Source organism: Penicillium cataractarum (genome assembly GCF_028827025.1).
Source record: "Penicillium cataractarum strain IBT 29864 chromosome Unknown utg000009l, whole genome shotgun sequence".
Classification (NCBI taxonomy): domain Eukaryota; kingdom Fungi; phylum Ascomycota; class Eurotiomycetes; order Eurotiales; family Aspergillaceae; genus Penicillium; species Penicillium cataractarum.
The window spans coordinates 772,273-794,779 of NW_026622745.1; the positions used below are offsets into that span (position 1 = coordinate 772,273).

Consider the following 22,507-nt stretch of genomic DNA (forward strand, 5'->3'; position numbering starts at 1 on the left):
TCCAAAAAATCTCGCTAAACATCTCCGCGCCGGGCATCTATATAAACCAAAGCTCGGGTATCACGTCAAAAAACGCCAAACTTATTCTTTTTCACCGGCAGAACGAACCACATTCAGGGGTTCTTCTTTCTCCGGATTTACGCCTCAATCGCGTTCTTGACCCACTTCTCAAGACCGCCCTTGGCAATAATCTCCTGCACGTTGGGAGGAAGCTCGCCGACCTTGTGAGTCCACTTGGCACCGTCGGGGCCCTCCTGGACCTCGATCTGGCTACGGCGAACGTCCCAGGTCAGAGTCCAGCCAGTACGGCGGGTAAGAGCCTTGCCGTCGCCCTCGGCGAAGGTCTCACGGAGACGGGAAATCAGACGGGGCACTTCCAGACCCATCAGCGCGTTGTTGATACTGTTGCGGGAGAAAATGTTGCCGAAGCTGCCTGCGACGACGAGAGGGATCTCCTTGGCAAGGATGGCGGTAGCGGCCTGCTCACGAGAGGAACCGCAGCCGAAGTTGTAGCCGGTGACCAGGATATCACCAGCCTTGGCAATGGTCGAGAACTTGGTGTCGTAGTTCTCCATGCAGACCTGGGCCATGGTCTCGACAGGGACGTTGTCCTGGTAGGTGTACTTGCCGGGGTAGATACCATCGGTGTTGATGTTGTCTCCGTCGCAGAAGACAATCTCTCCGGACACGCGCTCGGGGAAACCGGGGTACACATCGGTCAGAGAGTCCTCGGAAGAGGTCTCCTCAACCTTGGCCTCGGTGGGCTCGGGAGCAAACTTCTTCTCACCATCAGCCACCAGATCGTCAAGCTGGCCGAGAAGCTTCTCAAGAGCCTCCTCGGTGGTAAGCATACGATCCTCCTCAGCAATACCATCACCCTCGCCGCGCTTCACGCCAGTCCAGCCCTCGGGGGTCTGGTACCAGCCAGGACCGGAGAGCTTTCCGCTAAGAGCGCTGGCAGCCACGACTTCGGGAGAGCCCAGGTAGGCCTTGGCATCGGTGGAACCCATGCGACCCTTGAAGTTACGGTTGGAGGCACTGATACCGACCTCACCGGGCTCGAGGAGACCAGCGCCGAGACCAATGCAGGGACCGCAGCCGGCGGGGAGAACGGTAGCACCAGCATCAATCAGAACCTGCCAGTCACCAGCACCCTCGGCAGCAAGCTGCTCGGGGATAGAAGCAGCAGCGATGTAGAACTGAACACCGTCGGCAATCTTGGGGATCTGACCACCGTTCTTCTCGGCAGCCTCCTTGAACACACGGGCGGCAGCAGCAATATCAGAGGCACGCGAGTTAGTGCAAGAAACAAGGTAGGCCTTGTTAACCTTGATATCGGCAGCCTCAAGCTCGCTCAGAGGAGTAGCAACCTTGACCGAGTTAGGGCCGGCGACGTAGGGAGACAGAGATGAGAGGTCCAGGAAGAGCTCCTTGGCGTACTTGGCACCCTTGTCGGCGGTCAGAGGGTTAGCGAAGAGCTCCTCGATAGCCTCGTGGGTGAAGCGTTGAGCAGCAGTGGTCTTGAAGGGGCCATCGGCCAGACCCATGGCGGCGGTAGTAGCCTTGCCCTTCATCCAACCCTTGAGGACGTCATCCATGGGGAAAAGACCAGAGAGGGCACCCCATTCGGTAGTCATGTTGGCAATGGTCATACGGCTATCAATAGGCAGGCTGCGCATCGTCTCCTCGGAACCAGCAAACTCGAGAGCGTGGTTCAGAACGTCGTCCTTGTCGAAGAGACCGCAGAGAGCAACGATAACGTCCTTGCCAGTGACACCGGCGGGGAGAACGCCAGTGAGGGTGATCTTGGCGATGGCAGGCACTTGCCACCAGGTCTGGCCAGTGCTCCAGACACTCGCGGCATCTGTTCGGACAATAGGTGTTCCCTAAGCAGTCAGTATTTGGAGTAAGAGCAGAAAGAATGGGGTATTTACCAAGCAAGCAAGCGCACCGTAGTGGTTGCTGTGGGAATCCGAGGCAACGCAAAGAGTTCCGGGCCAAGCCAATCCCTCTTCAGCCATAATCTGGTGACCAATACCACGTCTAACAATGTAGAGTTAGCAATTGAAAACTACAAACCCCAGATATAGATAGTGTAGCATACCCAGCAGGATAGAACTCGACACCGTGAAGCTTCGCAAAGTCCTCAATCTGCTGATACTTCTGGAGGTTCTTCTCGGTCTTGTTCTGCACATCGTGGTCGAGGGTCATAACAATCTGATCGGGGTTGTGAATCTTGGAAGCGCCAATGGACATGAACTTCAGAGCAACGGGCCATGAGTTGTCGTGGGTCATGCAGCGGTGGGGAGAGATGGTGACATAGTCGCCGGACTGGACAAACTTGTCCTTGGCAAGACCGACGGAGTACTTCTGCACAATCTTTTCAGTCAAGGTCTGGGGCACAGCCTTGGATGCCAGAGACGACAGAATCTCCGGAGTAGCAGTCTCAAGCTGGGAATGGAAGCCCTGCTGGGAATTGAAGGTCTGGAGAAACACGCGGGAGGTCGCAAAGGTTCGGCGCAATGATCGGAAGGGGCTGCGCATGGCCTGGCGGCCCGAAGGCATTAATCGGGACTGCATGAGAGGGGAGATTAGTATGAGTACCAGCTTGAGGTTCAGGCTAGAGTAATTGAGCACTTACAGTCATGATGCCCTTGTGTATAGTCTTGAAGACAAGAAAGACAAGAAAATGAATCCCCGGCTTTCGGCAAATGAGCGACCGGGGATTTAGAGAGGTGACTCATCTGCATTCTGGTTGGCTGCTAATGCCAAGACCAGGAGGCAAACAGGACAAACATCGCACATCACATGACACGTGACTCTATATATTCTGCCGATGTCGGATTGATGTTCACCTTGTCTACCTTCTTTGCTAGTCTCGCTTCTATGGAGTATTCAAAAGCCAATTCATTTGTGTTAGCAGATCAAAAGAACAGAGATATCATATCTATATATCAATTGCTTGATGCTATAGTATTTTACCGGTGGAGATATGACGTAGGCATAGCTCGTCCCAGGTGGACACCGAAGCTACTTCGCATGGTAGCAGAGCTGATTTGAGACTTGATGAGCTATTTACTCTTATAATTGTTCTAGCTGAAGTTCCATAATGCTAAATTTCAATACTGTTTAGTTTCATTGTAGCACGTGCTCATATTCACCAGCTTATAGTAAAGACAAATACACGAGTCTTATCCTATACAGTTTGATGATCGAATGTACTAATAAGATTGGATAGTCCTAATATAGCCTGACTCTTATATTCGATTTGTGTTACCCCTCAATATGTACCCCGGATTCTTCTCGATGGTGAATTACAGTATGCAATGATGAATGTATAGTATACTGTAGTACATATCTTGATCGATAGCGTAGATCAGCCCCACTTCTCTAATCAGGAAGAAAAAAAAGTGAAGACACGAACACAGCTCTATATACAGAAAACTGAAGCCGGAATTGGATAATGTCTTAACTAGGACAATCAATATACGTGTGTTGTCAATTTTCCAGCAATGAAATCAACCTCGAGACCTCCGCAATCGCATCTGCAGCTTGGAACTCTCCCCGCGCACTTGACTCAATACCCCGCCATAGCCGCCAGAATTAGCTGCAACGCACCGCATTATTGGCCCTCAAAAAAGGACAATTCGGTGAATCCTCTCGTAGACATCAAATCTAAAGCATCTAATTTGACGTAGAGCTAAATTGACTAAATACGATGACTCCCAAGATTGATAGATCCACTTGCGGCGCGATCCACCTATGACTCTTTTTCCTTCCCCCACTGCCTTCCCTTCTTCTCTTCTTTCGATACTCAAGATACCCTCTTCCTTACCAACCCACTCCCATCCAACATACACAAAAATGCCCTCCCGGCAAGAAGTCTCCTACTTTGGAGCTGGTCCAGCTCCCCTCCCGACTCCCGTCGTCGAGGCCGCCGGCCAGGCCTCCGTCAACTTCAACGACTCCGGTCTCGGACTCGGCGAGATCTCGCACCGCTCCCCCACCGCGAACAAGATTCTCGATGACGCCAAGGCAAACCTGTCCGCCCTCCTCGATATCCCAGATAACTATGAGATCCTGTTCATGCAGGCCGGTGGTAGCGGTGAGTTTAGCGCCGTCGTCCAGAACCTTGTCCCCGTCTGGATTGAGCGCCGTCGCCGTCGCGCTGAGGCCGATGTGGTCAAGGCCAACCCGGATGCCGAGAAGGCTCAGGTCGATGAATTGGTCTTCCAGAGACTGCAGAAGGAAGTCGATGAGGAGCTGAAGCTTGATTACCTCGTGACGGGATCCTGGTCGCTCAAGGCTTCGCAGGAGGCTGCTCGATTGGTCGGCTCTAAATATGTCAATGTTGCTTTGGATGCTCGCAAGGCCAATGGTGGCAAGTTTGGCACTATTCCTGCTGAGGATACTTGGTCGTTGACCCCGACCAAGCGTGAGGGTGGCAAGGGCTCTGCGTTTGTCTACTTCTGCGACAATGAGACTGTCGATGGTGTCGAATTCCAGAACTTCCCCAAGGTTCTTGAGGCTCAGGGCCAGGATGCCGAGGATGAGCGCCTTGTTGTGGCCGATATGAGCTCCAACTTCATCAGCCGTAAGGTTGATGTCAGCAAATATGCTGTTATCTTCGTACGTTATTATCCAGAACTGTAATTGAGCATCTCAGAACTAACATGCACTATCTATAGGGCGGCGCCCAGAAGAACATCGGTGTCACCGGTATTACTATCGCCATTGTCCGCAAGGACCTCCTCCCTCCTCAGACTGCCACTCCTCCCGCTGCTCTGCTGCACCGGTTGAACATTGGTGGTCTGCCCGGCCCCGTCGTGCTCGACTATGCCACCATCGCCAAGAACAACTCTCTCTACAACACTCTCCCCATCTTCAACCTCTGGGTTGCCGGCAAGGTCATGGCCGACCTGATGGGCGTCTTCGGTGCTCAAAAGGTCAGCGGTCAGGAGCAAATCGCCGACCAAAAGGCCGGCCTCATCTACGGTGCTCTGGACAAGTACCCCCAAGTGTACCGGGTTGTTCCCGATAAGAGCGTTCGCAGCCGCATGAACATTTGCTTCCGTGTCTGTGGTGGTGACGATGCCAAGGAGAAGGAGTTCATTGCCGGTGCTGAGAAGCGCCTTCTTCAGGGTCTCAAGGGCCACCGCAGCGTCGGTGGTATGCGTGCTAGCAACTACAACGCCGTCCCTCTGGAGAACGTCCAGAAGCTGGTGCAGTATCTCGAGGACTTTGCTTCGACCCAGTAAGATGCCCTGGAGGCAGAACAGGCGTTGAGCATGGTCTAGCGAAAACAAACATTCAACCTGGAGCTATTTCTTATTTGGTTTATTGAACTTGAGTGGGCATTGGTATTGAGAATGCGGACGACAAAAGCCGGTCCGGGACTGTTGCAACTATTCAACATAACTCCATGGTATATGCTATATATGCTACCAAAAAATAATATGATACAAATGACTTCAAAAGGGAACACAAAGGAATTCCTCACAGCTTCCATACAGCCCAACCTTTAGGATCCAACTCCTTGATGATTCCCTTCAAAGGACCCTGGAGCTCGGTACCTTGAGCCCACACTTTAGGCCCAGCCATGTAACTGATGAAGCCCTCGGGGCCAGACACTAGAATCAGCTTTCGCGTCTCCTGGTCCTCAACCTCCTTTGTAGGCTTGATAAACTCGGCCAGATCATTCTTTCCAATGAAGCGATTCTCTTCATCCAGATAATAATCCACCGTAATCTGCCCGGGATACTGCGACTTGAGCGCTTCCAATTCGCGCACAATCAGCGACTGTTCCTGATCCTGAGAGACCGGACCGACCGTCTCGCTTTGAGAGACACTGGCACTGCTGGACGAACCAAACCAGCCCGAGAACCACGATCGACTTGACGACGCTGCCGGGGCTTTCGGTGTATCACTCACACCGCCGACACAATCAGCCCTCAATCGACTCGCCCAGATAATATGTATCCTAGGACGATTCTCCTTACTCGTCCGATTCAAAAGCGAATACCCAGCCTGCAACGCCGGCGCAATCCCCGTCCCACCAGCAACAAACAAAATCTCCCTCGTCTCCTCAGGAATCGAACACTCTATTTGCGGCCCTCGCATCTCAATATCCGCCCCAGGTTCCAGCGTATGCAAGTACCTCGAAACCTCCCCAAACGGATCCTTCCGAATAAAGAACCGCAAGTATCCCTCATTCTCCTCGTCAACGGACAACGACGTCGCCGCCGTCGTGGGCAGCGGCGTATAGTCGCGGCCAATTTGGAGCTGTGGCTGCTTGAACATTACGCTCCATACTCCTGTGCGCCAGGCTTCTTCGTAGACGTCGTAGTTGCCATCGCTGTGGTATCGGGGTCGGAGGGTGAATAGGCTGCTCGTTGGGGAGACGGGGTCCCGGGAGACGAGGCTGTATTTTGTGAAGGTTTCTTGGTTCAGGGTTGCTGAGTTTGGTGTTTGGGATCGGATGTAGGCGCCTGCGCCGGCGGCGGCGATGCTCACGAGGGTAATTGCCAGCCAGCGAGTTTTTGGAGACGTGGTTGGGGTTGTCGCCGAGGCCGAGGTTGAGGTTGAGGAGGAGGATGATGAGCTCGAGGTCGAGACATACCGGCGAGATCGAGTAGCTGTCGACCGCAAGGTAGCGCTGCTGCATCGGCAGCGCAAGGAGGATACGGAGGATTTCATGTGTACAGACGAGAGAGAAAGACTATGAAGATCGCATAGTTGAGAAGTTGAACCGCGGGGAAATTGGGTTGCGCGCAGACGGAAAGCCGATTGGGTGAGCGATTGGAATTAAACTGCACTTGGACCCCCCTTGGCACTGGCTCTCCCTCGATTTACTACTACCCACCGAGAAACCCTTTTTCTCCTACATCTCCTTTGTTTCTTGATCGCCCTGGGTTCTTACTGGTGGTTTGCAAGGAAATGGAGAGTCTGGTCGGCTTCTCTTGATTTCAACACTCTCCTCTTGTCCATCTAACCTCCTCCTCGAGAGAGAGCTCCTCTTTGTATCGCACGACCCCCCGGATACAGCAACCACACCAACACCAGACAAAGGGAGAATGTCGAATAGCGCATTCCCCCACGAATCCCGGAATGGCAATCTCGCCGCCCCAAGAGACTCGCTAGAACTCGCCTCACTCGCCTCCTCCTCCCCCGTCTCCGTTGGAGGTTCCTCACGCTCCTCATCCCCCGACGGAATCTCCTCCTCGCGCAAGCTCTCCCTCGAAGATGAAGATCCCCTCGCCGGCGAAGAAGGGGACGTCTACCTAGAAACAGGCCGTCAACGCACTCTCCGCTCATACTCGATCTCCTCCGCCTTCGACTTTGGCCGGAACCTGTTCCCATTGTCGCAAACGCAGACCGGATATGCTCCGCTAGGAACGCCGTCAGCGCTGGGCAGGCAAGGAACCGATGGCTCGTTGGAACGGAATAAGACGTTGACGTACTTGAATGGATTGTCGCTGATCGTGGGGTTGATTATTGGATCCGGTATCTTTTCGTCGCCGAGCCAGGTCAATGCGAACGCGGGGTCACCAGGTGCGGCGCTCATCGTTTGGGCGGTGGCGGGCTTGTTGGCGTGGACGGGCGCTGCGAGCTATGCGGAGCTGGGAGGTGCTATTCCTCTGAATGGAGGTGCGCAGGTTTATCTTTCCAAGATCTTTGGAGAGCTACCGGGTTTCCTCTTCACGTGGTGTGCGGTGCTAGTCTTGAAACCGGGTTCTGCGGCGATTATCTCGATTATCTTTGGCGAGTATATCGTGCGTGCATTTGTCGGGGCCGATGTGGAACAGGTCAATCCCTGGATCAACAAGGGTGTTGCACTGGGAGGTCTGTTGGCAGTTACTCTGTTTAACTGCATCTCCACTAAGATCGCTACTCGGATTGGTGATCTATTCATGTTTTTCAAGTTTGTCGCCCTGCTTGGTGTTACTATTACCGGTATCGTGGTTGCCGTGACTGGCCTTTCGTCCAAGGGGAGTGCCAGTCAGGAATGGAAAACCCACGGCTGGTTCGAGGGTACGAATACTGAGATATCGGATTTCGCCGTGGCGTTGTACGCAGGGCTCTGGGCCTTTGATGGTTGGGACAACGTAAGCAGAGATCCGAATACCGGGAATATTTCTCGAAATGTTCATGCTAATGCTTCTCAGACAAACTATGTCACTGGCGAATTCAAGAATCCCAATCGGGATCTACCACGAGTGATTCATACGGCCATGCCGCTGGTCATTCTGTGTTATCTGATGGCCAACGTCTCCTACTTCCTGGTCCTCCCCCACGAAACAATCGAAGCAAGCAACACCATTGCCGTCCAATTTGGTGGCAAAGTATTTGGCCCCGTAGGCGCTCTGATTCTCGCCCTCGTCGTGGGAGCCAGCTGCTTCGGAGCTTTGAACGCAACCACCTTCACCAGTGGCCGCCTCGTCTACGCCTCCGCCAAAGAAGGCTACCTCCCATCACTCTTCGGCCGCATCGGTCTGGGCAACTCTTCATCCCCCGCTCCCCCAGCCGCAAGCCGTCTTCGCCGCCGGTCATGGGCAAGCAGATCCCTCTCACGAGTCTTCGGCGACGAATCCCGCCTCGGATTCACCCCCATCAACGCCATTGTATTCAACGCCGCCCTGACAACGGTCTACATCGCTGTAGGCGAGTTCAGCACGCTAGTAACCTTCTACGGCGTCGCAGGCTACACATTCTACTTCGTCACCGTGCTAGGCCTAATCGTCCTACGCATTCGCGAACCACACCTCGAACGACCCTACCGCACGTGGATCACCACGCCGATTATTTTCTGCTGCGTTAGTCTCTTCCTTCTCAGCCGCGCGGTGATCGCCGAACCCCTTCAGACCCTCATCGTGGTGGGCTTTATCATCACGGGTATCCCGGTGTACTACTGGCGTATCTACCAGCGTGATGGGTCTACGGGTATCTCAGGCTGGAAGTCTTGGAAGTGGCGCTCGCGTTAGAGCTGCGATGAAAAGATTGGATTATTTAATCCGTATATCTCCGCATAGTTGGTTCCTGTTTTTATGATTTGATACCCATGCATATACAAACCCGGGTGTGAGGAAAACGGGATGCGCCTTCTTATCTGTCTTTCCGTTTACCTCTTTTCGTGTCACGCACTGAGTGTGATTGGGATGACTTCTTGTTTTTCTGAAGCCTGCGATTGGCGTACGAAATGATGACGGTGGGCTTTGGGCCTGTGCATTTTCTTCTTTTTCGAACTTTGAACTTCGGACTTTGTCTTATTACCTTTATGCACTTGATGATATTGCGAGTGTTTTAGATAGATTTGAATAATCATAATATTATATCTTACACGGGAATATTCTTGATTGAGAAGATTAGACACGAGAAACAAGGGCAGTTGGATATTATGAGCCCGCAGGACAAGGCTGGTAGCTAATATAGGTACAACGTCAGGCTATTACCCCCATTAGCCGCCACCTGCCCAAACAATTAGACAGAAAGTGTCTCAATGTTTAGTCAAGCCGCATAAGCTCGTTCAAGGCTCAAAATAACGCCTGACTGCGCCCACTTCCTTCCATTGCCGCGGTCCCTACGCTTATTCGAGGGTCTGGCAAAATACGGAGAATGCAGCATTCGGTTGCGGGACATCGACCTCGGTATCCTTGATTTCCTGGTTCAGGTCCTGGCACTCGGGGTCAAAGTAAATGCTGCATGAGTATCCCAACTCAAGTCGAATGGAACGCACGTTCGTGTCCATTCCACTTCCATCGATGGGAAAACATAGGCCTATTTGACCAATTTGCTAGGACCCTCCTTCAAAACCAGGTTAGTCGTAAATAGTAGCCTGTGTGAATGAAATACGTTAGACGTCTAACACTCTCCTTGTTTGCGAGATGCGGAGTAACGTACGACTGGAGGATCCTGAGCGGCCACGACAGCTGCAAATGCAACGAGGAGGAGTTGAGAGAGTTGCATGGTTGCTGAGTGTGAGGTTTTTGTCTGTCCTATGTGTAGGTTGAGTATGATGGATCCTGTGGATTCGCGTTAGAAATTGGTTGAAAATGGCCGGTTTTGAATTACCAACGTTTCTCGGAGATGATAGCTGAAGGGATGTGTACAATTTGATGGATATCAATTGAGAGTAGTAACACAATGGTGTTTAATCCTTATAGATGGCAGGGGGAAACTCGCGAATTTATATCTTCTTGACCACGACTACGGAAACTCTTCAGTAGTAGCTTTGCCGATAAAATTGTTCGAGCCTTTTAGCGCACCTGTATCTGAGTTACCAGATCAATTTTACCCCTCTATAATTCATAGGAAACACGTAATTAGATATCAGATTACGAAAATATCAATTATGTAGCGCTAATGCACTATGGGCGATCTACAGCCAGAGTTTAAAACCTAGTAGATATAGCTTTATACTGTGCATCTAATAAAAATAAAATAAGATGACTCTACCTCCGAATTAGACTAATGAATGTCTCACATTGAGACTTTCATCTCAGCTGCTCCTTCACCGCTATAGGCGGTATCACTGTTTACCAGACGGATAGCTACATTTTGCTTGACGATCTCTCGTATTCTATGCAGATCAGGGTTCTTGCTCTGTTGTCTAGCTAAAACTAAGCCAGTATCCACAATTTATTGATCTACATATACTCCATGTACACGTACACAACACAGGTCAGAACACAATTTCTAGTCAAGATCCTACTGTATTGACTATCCTACTATCCCATGAAATACAGTGGCTCTCTAAAGGACTTTTCGAGCCTGAGACGATTGAGCTTGAATATCGATATGTTGTTATATCTTGCTGGGGGCGTAGGAGTTGGATACGCCGTGGGAAAGAGTAAGATCTCGCTTGTTGAGAGTCTTCCGGCTAGTCTTGAATATCTGTGTATTCGGGATTACAAGAAGGGGAAGAACGCACGGCATGATGAGGAGATGGATGCACTCAAGGAGGCGTTTGAGTCTGGATCTCTTCGTTTGAAGACCGTGAAGGGTTTTGAGATAATTTCTAGCGCGACGAGTGTGGGTCTACCGAGTGATACTATGTACCAGCTGAGTGAAGTCTTTTGGGGTTTGAGTGATGCTGAATATGAAACGGATGATGAATATGAAACGGATGATGCTAGTGAAGAGAGAGAGCTAGAAGAACGGAACAGAGATTTGTGAGAAAATAGGGACTGAGCTATAGATTTGAAAACAAGTATGGAGCATAATCAAACCCACTCTCGTCCCCTTAGATAAGGCGCCTTGTCTAATGGAGTCAACCTGTAGCTATGATAAAAGAAATCTAACTCTAAATCTACCTATTGATTTAGCCCGACAGAGGCTTCACAGCCACACATCTCAGGCTATAATAAGTAATCCACTGACTCCCATCTTCCTTCGTGGTACCATGTCGCAGCATACGACACATCTGCGTCAAGACACTCTTCTTCTGCTCTTCCGTCTCGAGAGCATCCAACCACGGCTCGCCAAGAAGCCGCATAAAGCCTTCAAGCCCACCATTAATCTCAGCATTCATCTTCAGAGGCTGAGGCTTCAGATCTATCAACTTGACCTGGAAGCCGATGTCTTCTAGCAACCCCTTCATGTAGTCATCAGAAGGATGGAACCAGGGGATCATCGCTTCTACCTTTTCGACAGGAATCCCATGGTTGACAAGCGCGAAAATGTACGACGTGACCATTTCAGGTGCATTTCCGAATCCACACATCTCGAAGAAAAACGTTCCGCCTGGTTTCAGGGAGCGGTACACTGTCTCCAGTGTAGAGACACGGGTGGTTGGATCTCTCAGAACCCAGTGCAGCGCAGCATTAGAGGCCCTATACATATGTTAGTGGGTATTCAGCAGCAGAAGAATAAAAAGCTTACACTTTATCCCAGTTACCATTCACAACATCAGCCTCCTTATTGAGGTACCGGCAATCGACAACTCGGAAGTCCGTGACTGCTCCGCCGTAGTTCTGCGTTTTCGCGGCTTCTATCATCGCCGGAGAAGAATCAACTCCCATCACATATTTCACTGCGGGAGAAAAAGAGGTGGTGAATTTTCCATCACCACATCCGATATCCAAAACTCGATCGGTAGGTTTAAAGTCTATGCTCTGGACTAGGGTGTCTGCGAAATGCGGCACAAAAGAAGCAACTGCTTCGTAGGTCTATATAACGGTCAGCGTGTAGATAACGACATTGGAAGATAACGAACCTCGGTGGACCAAAAGTCCTTCTGACGAGTCTCCACTTCAGTCATACTGCGAGGAGAATATACTTCTAAGGGTAAAATTGAATTCAAAGTGTATGGATACCAGAAATAACCACAGAAGAGGAAGGCATGATTTGTTTAAATAATGATTGTAGTCGGAAGAGCACCTGTCATTACTGATATCGATTTACTCGATGTGGTGTTTGTTGTAGCTCGTGGTAACTATGCTAATTCAGCTGAGCAACTGGATGAGGAAAGTAAGCAAGCCGCTGTGGTCAGGTTTCATTGTCGCATGGTAGTCAACACGAATTGGGGTACTAGGCTGACGAGGGTTTGAACCACGGAGAAATCAGCCAGCCATAGAATCACATTTGAGCCACTTGCTTCTGTATTTACCGTTTAGGAGGCGCGTTGAATATAGTTATTTCTTTCCGAACTAGAATAGGAAGGTGTAAGATCTTGGCGACTAGCACGTGAGATGGCGATATAGGCGCAGCGTGTCAGAAGAACGTTCGTACAATCTGAACATCTGATAGAAGAGATAACGTAATTAAGCACCTAGCCCAGAGGCACCAAAAGACTTGAACAGAACTCAAAAAGAGTTCAATGGAATTCAAAAATTCCTGATTACGGTAATCTTGGGTCCCGTTTAGGTGCCGCAGCTCACGGGGACCTAAAACATCTAGATTCTATGTTCTCAATAGGGTAGTAAGAGACCTAGACTATATCTTACTAAAAAGATAGTAGTGCATATCTTAATCCTTCCCGCTTGGCAGGCTTATAGGGTATTAACTCCAAGGATAGAGTAAAGGACACTAGTTACGAGTCTAGTTAGAAATATAACCTGAATAATACATAAACATCATGCCCACATTATGCCCCATAAACTATATTCTAACCTCAATGCTTAATTATGTTAATGCACACCCAAAATCAACCTCCCAAAAACCCCACTCTAATCCATCGTCCCCATTTCACCTCCTACCTCACACTTCCCCCGCAACCACCTCAAATACGCCCACACCCTCCCGCATCAGCCGAAGCTCTGCCGAGTCCGTCGCCGTAATCACCGGCATGGGCGTGAGGATAAACGACGTCCAGTCGTCATTATGATCTTCACCACTTCTCTTCTCGTCCCTGTCATAAGCTGCTGCTGCTGCGGCCGCGGCGGCCGCGGCTGTGAAGCACACCCAGACGTATGCCTCCGGCGCGTGCTGCAACCATGAGACGAAGTCGATTTTCGGCAGTGTGGCTTTTAAGAGTGAGATGTCGTCGTGTAGGAGGTGGGGTCTTGTGGTAGAAGATGTGGGTATCGTTGCTGTTATTATTGGTTTTATTGGTGATGTCGTTGTTATAGGTTTTAACGTTGCTATTGGTGTTATCGTTCTTATTGGCATTATCGTTGTTGTTGTTGTTCTACTTGTCCTTGTTGGTGGTGATGTGCTCGGTCCAGCCCGTACAGCGCGCAGGAGGAGGTGCTTGCGGCAGATTTTCGCGGCCAGCTGAACGCATTTATTCATGTGTTGTGCCATTGGGCTTTGGTTCTCGAACGAAGGGTATAAAGATGCGCGCCGTAGAGCTTCGGCGCCGAGAGTTAGTATCGTTGGTGTTGTTGTTGTTGCTGCTGCTGCTGCTGTTTTTTCGGCGAGCGATTCGTAGAGAGGGGTATTAGCGTCTTGTTGGGTCACCACGTGTGCTACGCCAATGAGGTCGAGTACGGTGTCTGGGGTAAACACTGGCGATGTAAGGATATCATCATGGGCTGCAGCGCGCGCGAGCACTCGACTGAGAAGACTCGAGGGGGAGATCCCCGACAGAGGATTGACGGGATGAACACCTTTGTCGCTTGATATCGAGGAGTGGGGAAGGGAGAGAGCATCAGTATGTGAGACCATTGCGCGGGTAAAGTGTGTCCTATTCAGGGTCAGTGGGTTTCGAACCAGGTTTCGATATACATGCTTTGCTTACATGTTAGCCAGGCCCAGCAAGGCCTCAGTGTCCGGTCCTTGGTCGTGCTTGGTGGTCAGCATCTGAATGAGGCCCTGATTGTGTGCCTGGACGCCGTCGACATTTCCAATGACGATCTGTTGTATCAAATTAACTATATATAACCAGACAAATATTGTAGGGAAAGAGAGCATACATCGAAGTAGCCTAACCCCAAGACTGCGCCTATCGTTTCGTAATTGACCCGAAAATGCGGTTGTGTTAGTCTCTCACGAAGCAGTTTGACTGCTTGGAGCTGGTGGTAGATTGTACGTGGGTTATCCGCGATGCCGAATAGTCCATCCAGGTGTGCCGACGCGGCGAAGAGGGTCGAGTGGAAGAGGCACGGGTCGTGCATAGCACTAAGCATCCAGGTTGACTGTACATGTCTCGCAAGGCTCTTCGGCAGAGCCGTCGTAGCTGGTATTATAAGGACCGAACAAACTATATACCGGCGATTAGGTTGGCATTCTAAAGATCGGGGAAGAGGAGAGTCCAACAATGATGCAGTAAGCCCGGAATGTGATTTGAATCTCGTACGGGGTAGTCTGTGCAAATTTCCGGCCCATAGATGGTCCGTAGATGTATCTTGGCCCTCGAAACCTCGGTGGATATTTGGTCTAATGCTAAATCGGATAAGAGTTCGGTTTGCCACGAATTTGATACGAGACGGCTGGAAGACTTACCAGGCGACGTCTCCGTACGCCTGTTCACCGGGAAAGCGTTATAGACACATGTTTTAGACTGTCTGTGGTAGATATATTAGCATTACCCGATCAAGAAAAGAAATCAAAGCCTCTTCGTATTCGAGGATGTGATGATTAGATGATAATTAGAAGCGGGTCTCAGCCTTACAATTCACAGCGTGTGCATGAAGGCAAAACCCGATCGCAGGCTCGTTTCTGACTCCGACATTGTCCACAAGCCAACTTGGACTTGGTCGGCGGTCGCACTACAATTGGCCTACCAGGACGACAAACTTATTAGCTGATGTTTGAGCCAAAGCGAGTGACACCTCAAAGGGCAGGCCTTGTCGGACGCTAGCGGAGAGGAGGACGAGGCTCACGCTTCTGGGCCAATGGGCTGCGGCAAATTTTTGTACCGACAGAGTTCATTCGTCCGGATACTAAGGAAATGTCAACGAACTGTGAGATTTATTCTCGAAGGGGATAAGCGGACCTGCTGCAGCGCGAGCACACAGGTAGAAGACGATCACATTTGCGCTTCTTCTGGGCGCAGGGGATACACGCGGCTACTGCGTACTGCATCCCTTCTGTCAAGCGCGAGGAGAGAGTTTATTTTTTTTTTGCCCCGAAAGGAGTTCCAGCCACAATCTACGGGAGTGATGGGAACAGCCTCAAGTGGAAAGAGGTGCGGATGCGCGGTCGGGGATCAAAAATAGCTGGTTCGTCGAGTAGGTGGAGTTTCGGCCTCGCCGAGAGCAAGTCAAGGGAATTGTGACCCCTGTGGAGAACTCCGCAGGGATCAGGATTTCCAAGGAATAACAAACTCTTGCCGCCAGCGTTGTTCCTGCAGAGTACTGTAGTAGAATGTGGATGGAGATTTGACTCTCAGAGCTGAGGAGGTGCCCACGAAGAGTTCGGGGATCAATTCTGGCAGATTGAGGCTTAGCGCTCCTCGCTTATCCTCAACGGCTTGAAAAAGCAGCTTAACTTCCCCGAGAAACCCGTTCAAGTCCCCGATTTCCAGTTTTCCAGTAGTCGCTCCCATCGCCTCAACTTGATAGGGTTTCTACAGACCCAGGGAAGCCGACCGTTTCCTTGGTGAACACTGTAAAAGTACTATGATCCTCTTAAAGTTGAATTAGATTATCCAACTGCCATATTGGGTATATGTAAGAACAAGTGGGGCGAGTCTAACTCTAGTCGGTAGCCCTGGCATGAACCTCGATTAATAATAGTGACGAACAAACCTAAAGAGCTAGATATTTCCAGCAGTTGGCCACTGATTTATTTACATGCTAGCTAGACCTAGATGCTAGACCTAGATCTTCTAGAACCCCTCGCGAAGGATCAGTATGATTGCCTAAATTGAGATAAAGGATCAACACTGACCGCGCACTAGCTCCGTACGGGATATGCCTAAAGTCATGATGAATACGTTAACTCTATCGACAAATCCGGCAGAGACTTGGATGAATGTGGTCTAGGGCTGCTTTTTTTTCAAAAAAAAAAGATGGCAGTCTACTCGCTTTCGTTACGCTCCAGAGCTGAACCCTAGCCTGTGTCTCAGATAGACACTATATAATGTACAGTCTAACCGATAAAGGCTTATGTACAATTAGGATCTACCCCGCCAAGGAAAGGTTCATATTATAATTCTAAACCAGACTGAAAAGGTAAGCTCCACTCGTTTGTATAACCGACAGAGGCAAAGTCAGTTTCAACATCTAACCTAACCATAAATGCCAGATTCTAAACGCCTGACCTTGAGAAAACGAATCTAGACATTTTTACTTGCTTGGCATTTACTGTGCAAAAGAAGGGAAATCCCTTGATTTCTATAGTGTTTCGGTCAACTCTATATCTATCTTATTTTCAGAATTCATTAGTACTCGCACTAAAACTGACGAATACTAGAACACCGGTTTTATGTAGTTCACAGATAGTTATGACAGCCCGTCATCTGGACATAATCCACTTTCATCGGTTAAGATAAACGAGCCAACGAAGACGACTCTCCCTCTGGGCGGGGTGATGTGAGAATTTAGTATGGAATGGCTTGAAAATTCCGCTCTGTTGTTCCCCACGCATATCATAAGAAACAGACGACGAGAGAAGGATACAAAAACGACACGATTCCACGCTTTTCGATCAAGGTCCACAACAAACTACTCTAAAATTCTTTCGAATTTCGGTCCACACATCTTCAATATGAAGTTTCTCAGTCTTGTTGCTGCCTCGTTACTCGCCGGCCACGTCAGTGCATTCCATGGCCAGCTCGCCTCCTCCGACTACATCAAGTCCAGTGACGGTTATACCTACCAAACGATCTATTTAACGGACTACGTCTCTGGGTCTACCTACGCTGGGTCTGTTTACGGGGGCTGGAATAACTGTGCCTCCTCGGAATGTTGGGTCGCGTAAGTCAAGCCATCTTTCAAGGTGCATTTCTATGTGATCATAGGACATTATACTAATGCTTAGCAGCATGTATGAGACCAGCCCTGGTGGATATAACTTTGGTGCATATATATGGCGAACTACCGACGGTTGTCATAATATTGACTTCAAGGGTGCTCTGGACGCTGGGCATGGTTACTGCTGTGGCTCATTACCATGTGATATTACCGCTTAAGGCTTGGAGGATGAGATCAGTCTCCAAGATTTAGAAAGATAAATAAAGTTATAGATAAGCTTCCGCAAAGATTCCAAACACAGACCCATTCTGACTCGGCGGTTGGGGCTAGATCTCTGGCCTAGAACTGGGTCTGGGCCGATATGTAAAACCCTAAACCGACCACTGAGGCTATAGATAGTCGAAGTTGGCGGGTTTCATGATATCGCCCTTAACCCGTGACTGCATAAGTTATGCAGTTACTGCGCTAAACCAGATATAGCAGTGGAGGTGTCGATGTAGTAATTCTCAGCACTATGCGCGTAGTCTACCATATTGACTGCCTAGTGTTCTTTTGATGTTAGAAATATCATTCTGGCTTATTTCAACCTCAAAAGATCAACAGCAGTGCCACCGCGCCCTGTGCAAACTCAAGCTCCTAGACATCCTAAAAGAATCGGGTATATTTGCCTACAGGCTTTATTAGCTTAAGTCTAATATAATACACGTCACGATATCTTAACAACTATACACATCTCACGTCTCCTGCTTCCCAGAACCAACCACCTCCTCCCCAGTCCTCGCCTCACTCGACGTCCGATAAGACCTCCACTTCCAAGCCGGCACCTTCGCCGCATACATCTCATCGATCTCCGCAAACGTCCGGCCCCTGGTCTCCGGCATATAAAAGTACACAAAAACAATAATCGCAGCCATGCACCCCGCAAAGATAAGATACGTCTTTGCGCCTAGACCTGCCGCATCTGCAGATGTCAGTTGCGGGACGACTAGCGTTGTAATCACGGCCGTTACTTCTTGACATGCGATGGTGTAGGACATGGTATGGTGGCGAAGTTTGGGGGTAGCGATTTCTGAAGGCATCAGTGTGGAAAGGGAGTAGAAGGAGGAAGCCCAGAAGAAATTGAAGATGAAGGATAATGCGGCGATGGCGAGGGTGGCTTGATTGTTTTTGCGGTAGAAGGCGAGGGTACCAGCCACGACGTCGATGATGAAGAGGATGGCCATTCCGACGAAAGCTGTTGGTCGACGACCGGCGCGGTCGATGACCAGTGGTGCAGCGATTGTACCAGCCAAAGTACAACATGAAGCGATGATAGTCAGAGAAAAGGCATCCCCAATGCCCAGTTGCGTAAGGAAAACAGTCGTGTACGTCGTTGAGAGAATAATACCCGATATCTGATTCAACGAGAAAAACGAGCCAGCGACAAGAGTCCGTCTGAGATGTTGACGTTGGAAAATGTGCCAGAATTTGACTTCGGCTCGCATTTCACGGTTTTGCTTCTCGCATAGCTCCATCAGACGAAGTTCATCGTTGACCTTTGCGTCGCTGAAGCCGCGGAGTTTGCGAAGGTTTCTTCGGGCTTGGGAGAGGTTGCCTTTTGCAACGAGCCATTCTGGGCTTTCGGGGAGGGGAATTGTAAGTAGAATCAAAATGACTGGTACAGCTGATTGAACCGCGAGGGGAATCTGGAATGATAAATGACCCCCGAGTTTTTGGGTGCCCCATACGATGACGGTGCTGACCACTCCGGCTGTGAGGTTGAGGATGTTGAGGGAGCTGACACTTCGGCCTCGCATTGAAGCAGGGACGACCTGTAAAATGACCATGCATTAGTACTGTATACATAATCATATATAGGGGTGTCTATCTCACCTCTGATAAATAAAGAGGAGCCGTTGCCATTGCAATCCCCATTGCAATCCCATTGATGGATCGACCGCCGACGAAAGCCCCTAGATTCGGCGCAAAGACTTGGAGCAGGCCACCACCAATAGAAACGATATACGCTGCTACCAGAGGCCACTTGCGACCAAAATGAAAATTCAGAGGTGAGGCTAGCAGTCCTCCGAGGATAGCGCCCACCAGAGGCAGCGAAAAGACCAGATTCTGGTTGCGCGCTGTGAGAACCAACTTGCCCGTAACTGGGTTTGGTCCTTGGAATTTTTCAACCTGAAAAGATGGTATCTCGTCAGTTCAGATCTTACCGATCAATACATGTTCTTCAACTCACGAAACCAGACAAGGCCGCCACAGGCGAAATAAGCTTATCATCGTATCCAAACATAAACGACGCTGCTCCAAACACGATACAAGCAAAGACCAAGCGCGCATTAACAACGCCCTTCTCTCGAGCCGAGGGGCCGACATGCTCAGCTTCTGCAGAGCCATTTTCATCCTTGTCGGACATGGCCATCATCGTTCGAAGCGATCCTGCACACCGCGATAGCAAAGCCACCGGGGCCAAAGTGCAAAAACGCAAACGAGACTCTGCCTGCATCGACATGGCCGCTGCTGCTTTATATGCTCGTTTTAGCTCGACTCAGCTCAGTACCTCCTCGGCCATGCTAGTCAGCAGTGCACATCGAATTGTGGATTTCCCCATGGAGAAGAAGTCAGGCGATGAAATGGATGGGGCCACTCCTCTTCCCCAGACTTTTTCGCGTTTCGCAGCGTTCCCGTTTAGAATTTCTTTAGTCAGAGTTGGGTTTCTCCGAGGTTTCCCAGTCAAGCGCATCCTGCCATGATTGGAGTACAGTTGAGTAAACAGCTGGTTTTTGCGAGATAAAGCTCTCCTAATTGGACTATGCGCGTGAAACAGGAGGTTACAGATGGGATAAATCCACCGTCGATCATTGCTGGGGCCGGTAATAGTTTCGTCGTTCTGCAATGGGGTTTCGCCGACGATCCTCCGGTCAGCCAAGTTGCCGAGTCTCCTTCCGACGCTGTGCCGATTTTGATCGGGGAAACCTCCGTTGAATCTTGTCGCCTGGAGGGTTTTATATCTGATCCGATATCCCTGTCTGTGAGGTGGAGTTGGGGAAAGATCCTCGACGCAGGTCTCCACCGGCTATCACAGCGACCATACGACTCTCAGCAACACTGCCTATACTGCCTTACTACTCCCTCTTAATCGACATATCAAGGAATGGTATTCAATTTCACGATCGAAAGACTTTGTCAATATCGCTGGTCTACGGTTCTCTAACCTAAACCCCCACCAGACTACCTACCATGTCTGTCCTGGTGAGCTCGCCCGATACATCCGGGCCCGAACTACGCGATAAGCACCCTGAAGCTGCAACACAGGACCCCAAAGATGAAATAGCTTCAAAGATTTCTACTTCAAAACCATCATTCCATCTAAAGGCCCCAAATGGCTGGATGAACGACCCCTGTGGCCTAGGCTACGATCCCGCCACAGGTCTCTACCATATCTTCTTCCAATGGAATCCCCACGGTAACGACTGGGGCAACATGTCCTGGGGCCACGCGACTTCCACCGACCTAGTTTCATGGAAAGTATCACCCACACCAGCTTTGACTCCATCGACTGAGTATGATTGCTGTGGTGTCTTCACGGGTTGTCTGCAGGCTACAGATATCCATGGGAAACCGGGCTCATTGACAGCAATGTACACCTCTGTCCGCCATCTGCCACTCCATTACACACTGCCTTATACTATTGGCTGCGAATCTATTGGTATGGCTATCTCTGATAATGGTGGACAGACATGGAAGCGTCTAGCTTGTAACCCTGTACTTACAGGTCCCCCTGAACACCTTTCAGTGACGGGCTGGAGAGATCCCCACCTTACGACCTGGCCGGAAGAGCAGAAGACGAACTCGGCGAATCCCAATCAACCATTATACGGCATCGTGTCTGGTGGGATAGTCGACAAGGCACCAGCTATATTCGTCTACAAGGTCAACCCAACAGATCTTCGACAATGGAAATATGCCGGCCTCCTCGTCAATGTCGGTCTCAACTTCCATCCATCACGCTGGTCAGGAGACTTTGGCGTAAACTGGGAAGTTGGCAATCTAGCAACCCTGTCCAATGAGATCGCTGACTCACGAGATTTCGCAATCATGGGCGCTGAAGGATGTCTCCGCGCCGAAAACTCACTCTGGTCAACACCCGGTTCAGCACAACACAAACGACAAGCCCGGGGACAGCTATGGATGTGTGTGAAACCACGCAACCTGGCTGATAACAGCGAAGTCCTCGCCGACTATGCATTCGCTGGACACTTTGATCACGGCTGCTTATACGCCGCTAATTCCTTCTGGGACCCTGTTACATCCCAACGCATCGTATACGGCTGGATCACGGAGGAGGATTTACCAGATGGGCCCCGTCATCGTCAGGGGTGGAGCGGGATGATTTCGATTCCTAGGGTGGTGCACTTGATGACATTGAGAAATGTCACAAAAGCGCGTATCTCGCAGTTGGAAGCTATTACTTCCATCGAGGCTGTTCCTAATACATCTGAGCCACGGACGTATACGATTCACACTCTGGGAATCAAGCCCGATCCGCGACTTTCTCTTCTCAGGGAGGGTGCTGAAAGGAGATCATTCTCATCATCAACTCTACCTATTCCTCTACGGGACATCTCCAACGAGACTCTTCCCTTGACTACATGCCGGTGGGAACTCGAAGCCGCGTTCTCAATCAACCAACGCTGCGAACGAGTCGGTATTCAAATCGCACATTCCTCCGGTAAACAACCTATCCATTCCATCCTCCCTCATTATTACTCGGCCTCTAACATAAGACGCAGACTTCAAACAGATAACAACCCTATCCTACACCCCATCCACAGAAACATTCACAATCCACCGTCCTACACTAGAAGACCAAACCATAAACCACGGCTACGAGTCCGCACCACACACGCTATTCACATATCTCAACGAGACAGGCGTCGAAATCGAAGAATCCCTGCATATCCATGCTTTCTTCGACAAGTCCGTGTTAGAGGTCTTCGTGAATGGGCGGACTGTTATTTCAACGCGTATTTATCATCCCTCGGAGAGGTGTTTTGGCTTACGCTTTTTTGCGGAGGGGAAAGAAGCCAATGGTGTCCATGGTACATTTAATGATGAAGCGCCTGCTTCGCTTACCCAGGCTGAAGTTTGGGATGGCCTTGTTGAAAGTCAGCGATAGATTGGTGGCGGCAATACCCGTCTACAAGCCTCGCGCCCATACA

The 22,507-nt window shown here is 50.1% G+C and overlaps 10 protein-coding genes across 10 annotated transcripts; 5 read left to right on the forward strand and 5 right to left on the reverse strand.

Annotated features, from left to right (window-relative positions):
- Positions 1-137: 137 nt before the first annotated feature.
- Positions 138-2,580, reverse strand: lysF (homoaconitase LysF; the record flags this gene model as incomplete). Its single annotated transcript, XM_056703838.1, has 3 exons — positions 138-1,886; positions 1,935-2,043; positions 2,105-2,580. 3 exons carry the CDS (start codon positions 2,578-2,580, stop codon positions 138-140), a joined length of 2,334 nt encoding a protein of 777 aa, XP_056549798.1.
- A 1,284-nt stretch (positions 2,581-3,864) lies between these two features.
- On the forward strand, positions 3,865-5,258 carry N7496_010926 (O-phospho-L-serine:2-oxoglutarate transaminase; the record flags this gene model as incomplete). Its single annotated transcript, XM_056703839.1, has 2 exons — positions 3,865-4,629; positions 4,689-5,258. The coding sequence occupies 2 exons, from the start codon at positions 3,865-3,867 to the stop codon at positions 5,256-5,258; spliced, it is 1,335 nt and encodes a 444-aa protein (XP_056549799.1).
- Positions 5,259-5,496: 238 nt separating this feature from the next.
- On the reverse strand, positions 5,497-6,696 carry N7496_010927 (cytochrome b5 reductase family protein; the record flags this gene model as incomplete). The annotated part of the gene is made up of 1 exon (XM_056703840.1): positions 5,497-6,696. The coding sequence occupies one exon, from the start codon at positions 6,694-6,696 to the stop codon at positions 5,497-5,499; it is 1,200 nt and encodes a 399-aa protein (XP_056549800.1).
- A 377-nt stretch (positions 6,697-7,073) lies between these two features.
- On the forward strand, positions 7,074-8,981 carry N7496_010928 (putative amino acid transporter; the record flags this gene model as incomplete). Its single annotated transcript, XM_056703841.1, has 1 exon — positions 7,074-8,981. One exon carries the CDS (start codon positions 7,074-7,076, stop codon positions 8,979-8,981), a length of 1,908 nt encoding a protein of 635 aa, XP_056549801.1.
- A 1,750-nt stretch (positions 8,982-10,731) lies between these two features.
- Positions 10,732-11,172, forward strand: N7496_010929 (uncharacterized protein; the record flags this gene model as incomplete). The annotated part of the gene is made up of 1 exon (XM_056703842.1): positions 10,732-11,172. The coding sequence occupies one exon, from the start codon at positions 10,732-10,734 to the stop codon at positions 11,170-11,172; it is 441 nt and encodes a 146-aa protein (XP_056549802.1).
- Positions 11,173-11,317: 145 nt separating this feature from the next.
- N7496_010930 (class I SAM-dependent methyltransferase) lies at positions 11,318-12,256 on the reverse strand (the record flags this gene model as incomplete). Its single annotated transcript, XM_056703843.1, has 3 exons — positions 11,318-11,828; positions 11,878-12,164; positions 12,212-12,256. 3 exons carry the CDS (start codon positions 12,254-12,256, stop codon positions 11,318-11,320), a joined length of 843 nt encoding a protein of 280 aa, XP_056549803.1.
- A 938-nt stretch (positions 12,257-13,194) lies between these two features.
- Positions 13,195-14,564, reverse strand: N7496_010931 (uncharacterized protein; the record flags this gene model as incomplete). The annotated part of the gene is made up of 4 exons (XM_056703844.1): positions 13,195-13,422; positions 13,669-14,122; positions 14,177-14,292; positions 14,352-14,564. The coding sequence occupies 4 exons, from the start codon at positions 14,562-14,564 to the stop codon at positions 13,195-13,197; spliced, it is 1,011 nt and encodes a 336-aa protein (XP_056549804.1).
- A 2,524-nt stretch (positions 14,565-17,088) lies between these two features.
- On the forward strand, positions 17,089-17,301 carry N7496_010932 (uncharacterized protein; the record flags this gene model as incomplete). The annotated part of the gene is made up of 1 exon (XM_056703845.1): positions 17,089-17,301. The coding sequence occupies one exon, from the start codon at positions 17,089-17,091 to the stop codon at positions 17,299-17,301; it is 213 nt and encodes a 70-aa protein (XP_056549805.1).
- A 727-nt stretch (positions 17,302-18,028) lies between these two features.
- On the reverse strand, positions 18,029-19,797 carry N7496_010933 (uncharacterized protein; the record flags this gene model as incomplete). The annotated part of the gene is made up of 3 exons (XM_056703846.1): positions 18,029-19,105; positions 19,167-19,463; positions 19,525-19,797. 3 exons carry the CDS (start codon positions 19,795-19,797, stop codon positions 18,029-18,031), a joined length of 1,647 nt encoding a protein of 548 aa, XP_056549806.1.
- A 728-nt stretch (positions 19,798-20,525) lies between these two features.
- On the forward strand, positions 20,526-22,464 carry N7496_010934 (glycoside hydrolase family 32 protein; the record flags this gene model as incomplete). The annotated part of the gene is made up of 2 exons (XM_056703847.1): positions 20,526-22,017; positions 22,079-22,464. 2 exons carry the CDS (start codon positions 20,526-20,528, stop codon positions 22,462-22,464), a joined length of 1,878 nt encoding a protein of 625 aa, XP_056549807.1.
- Between the last annotated feature and the right edge of the window lie 43 nt (positions 22,465-22,507).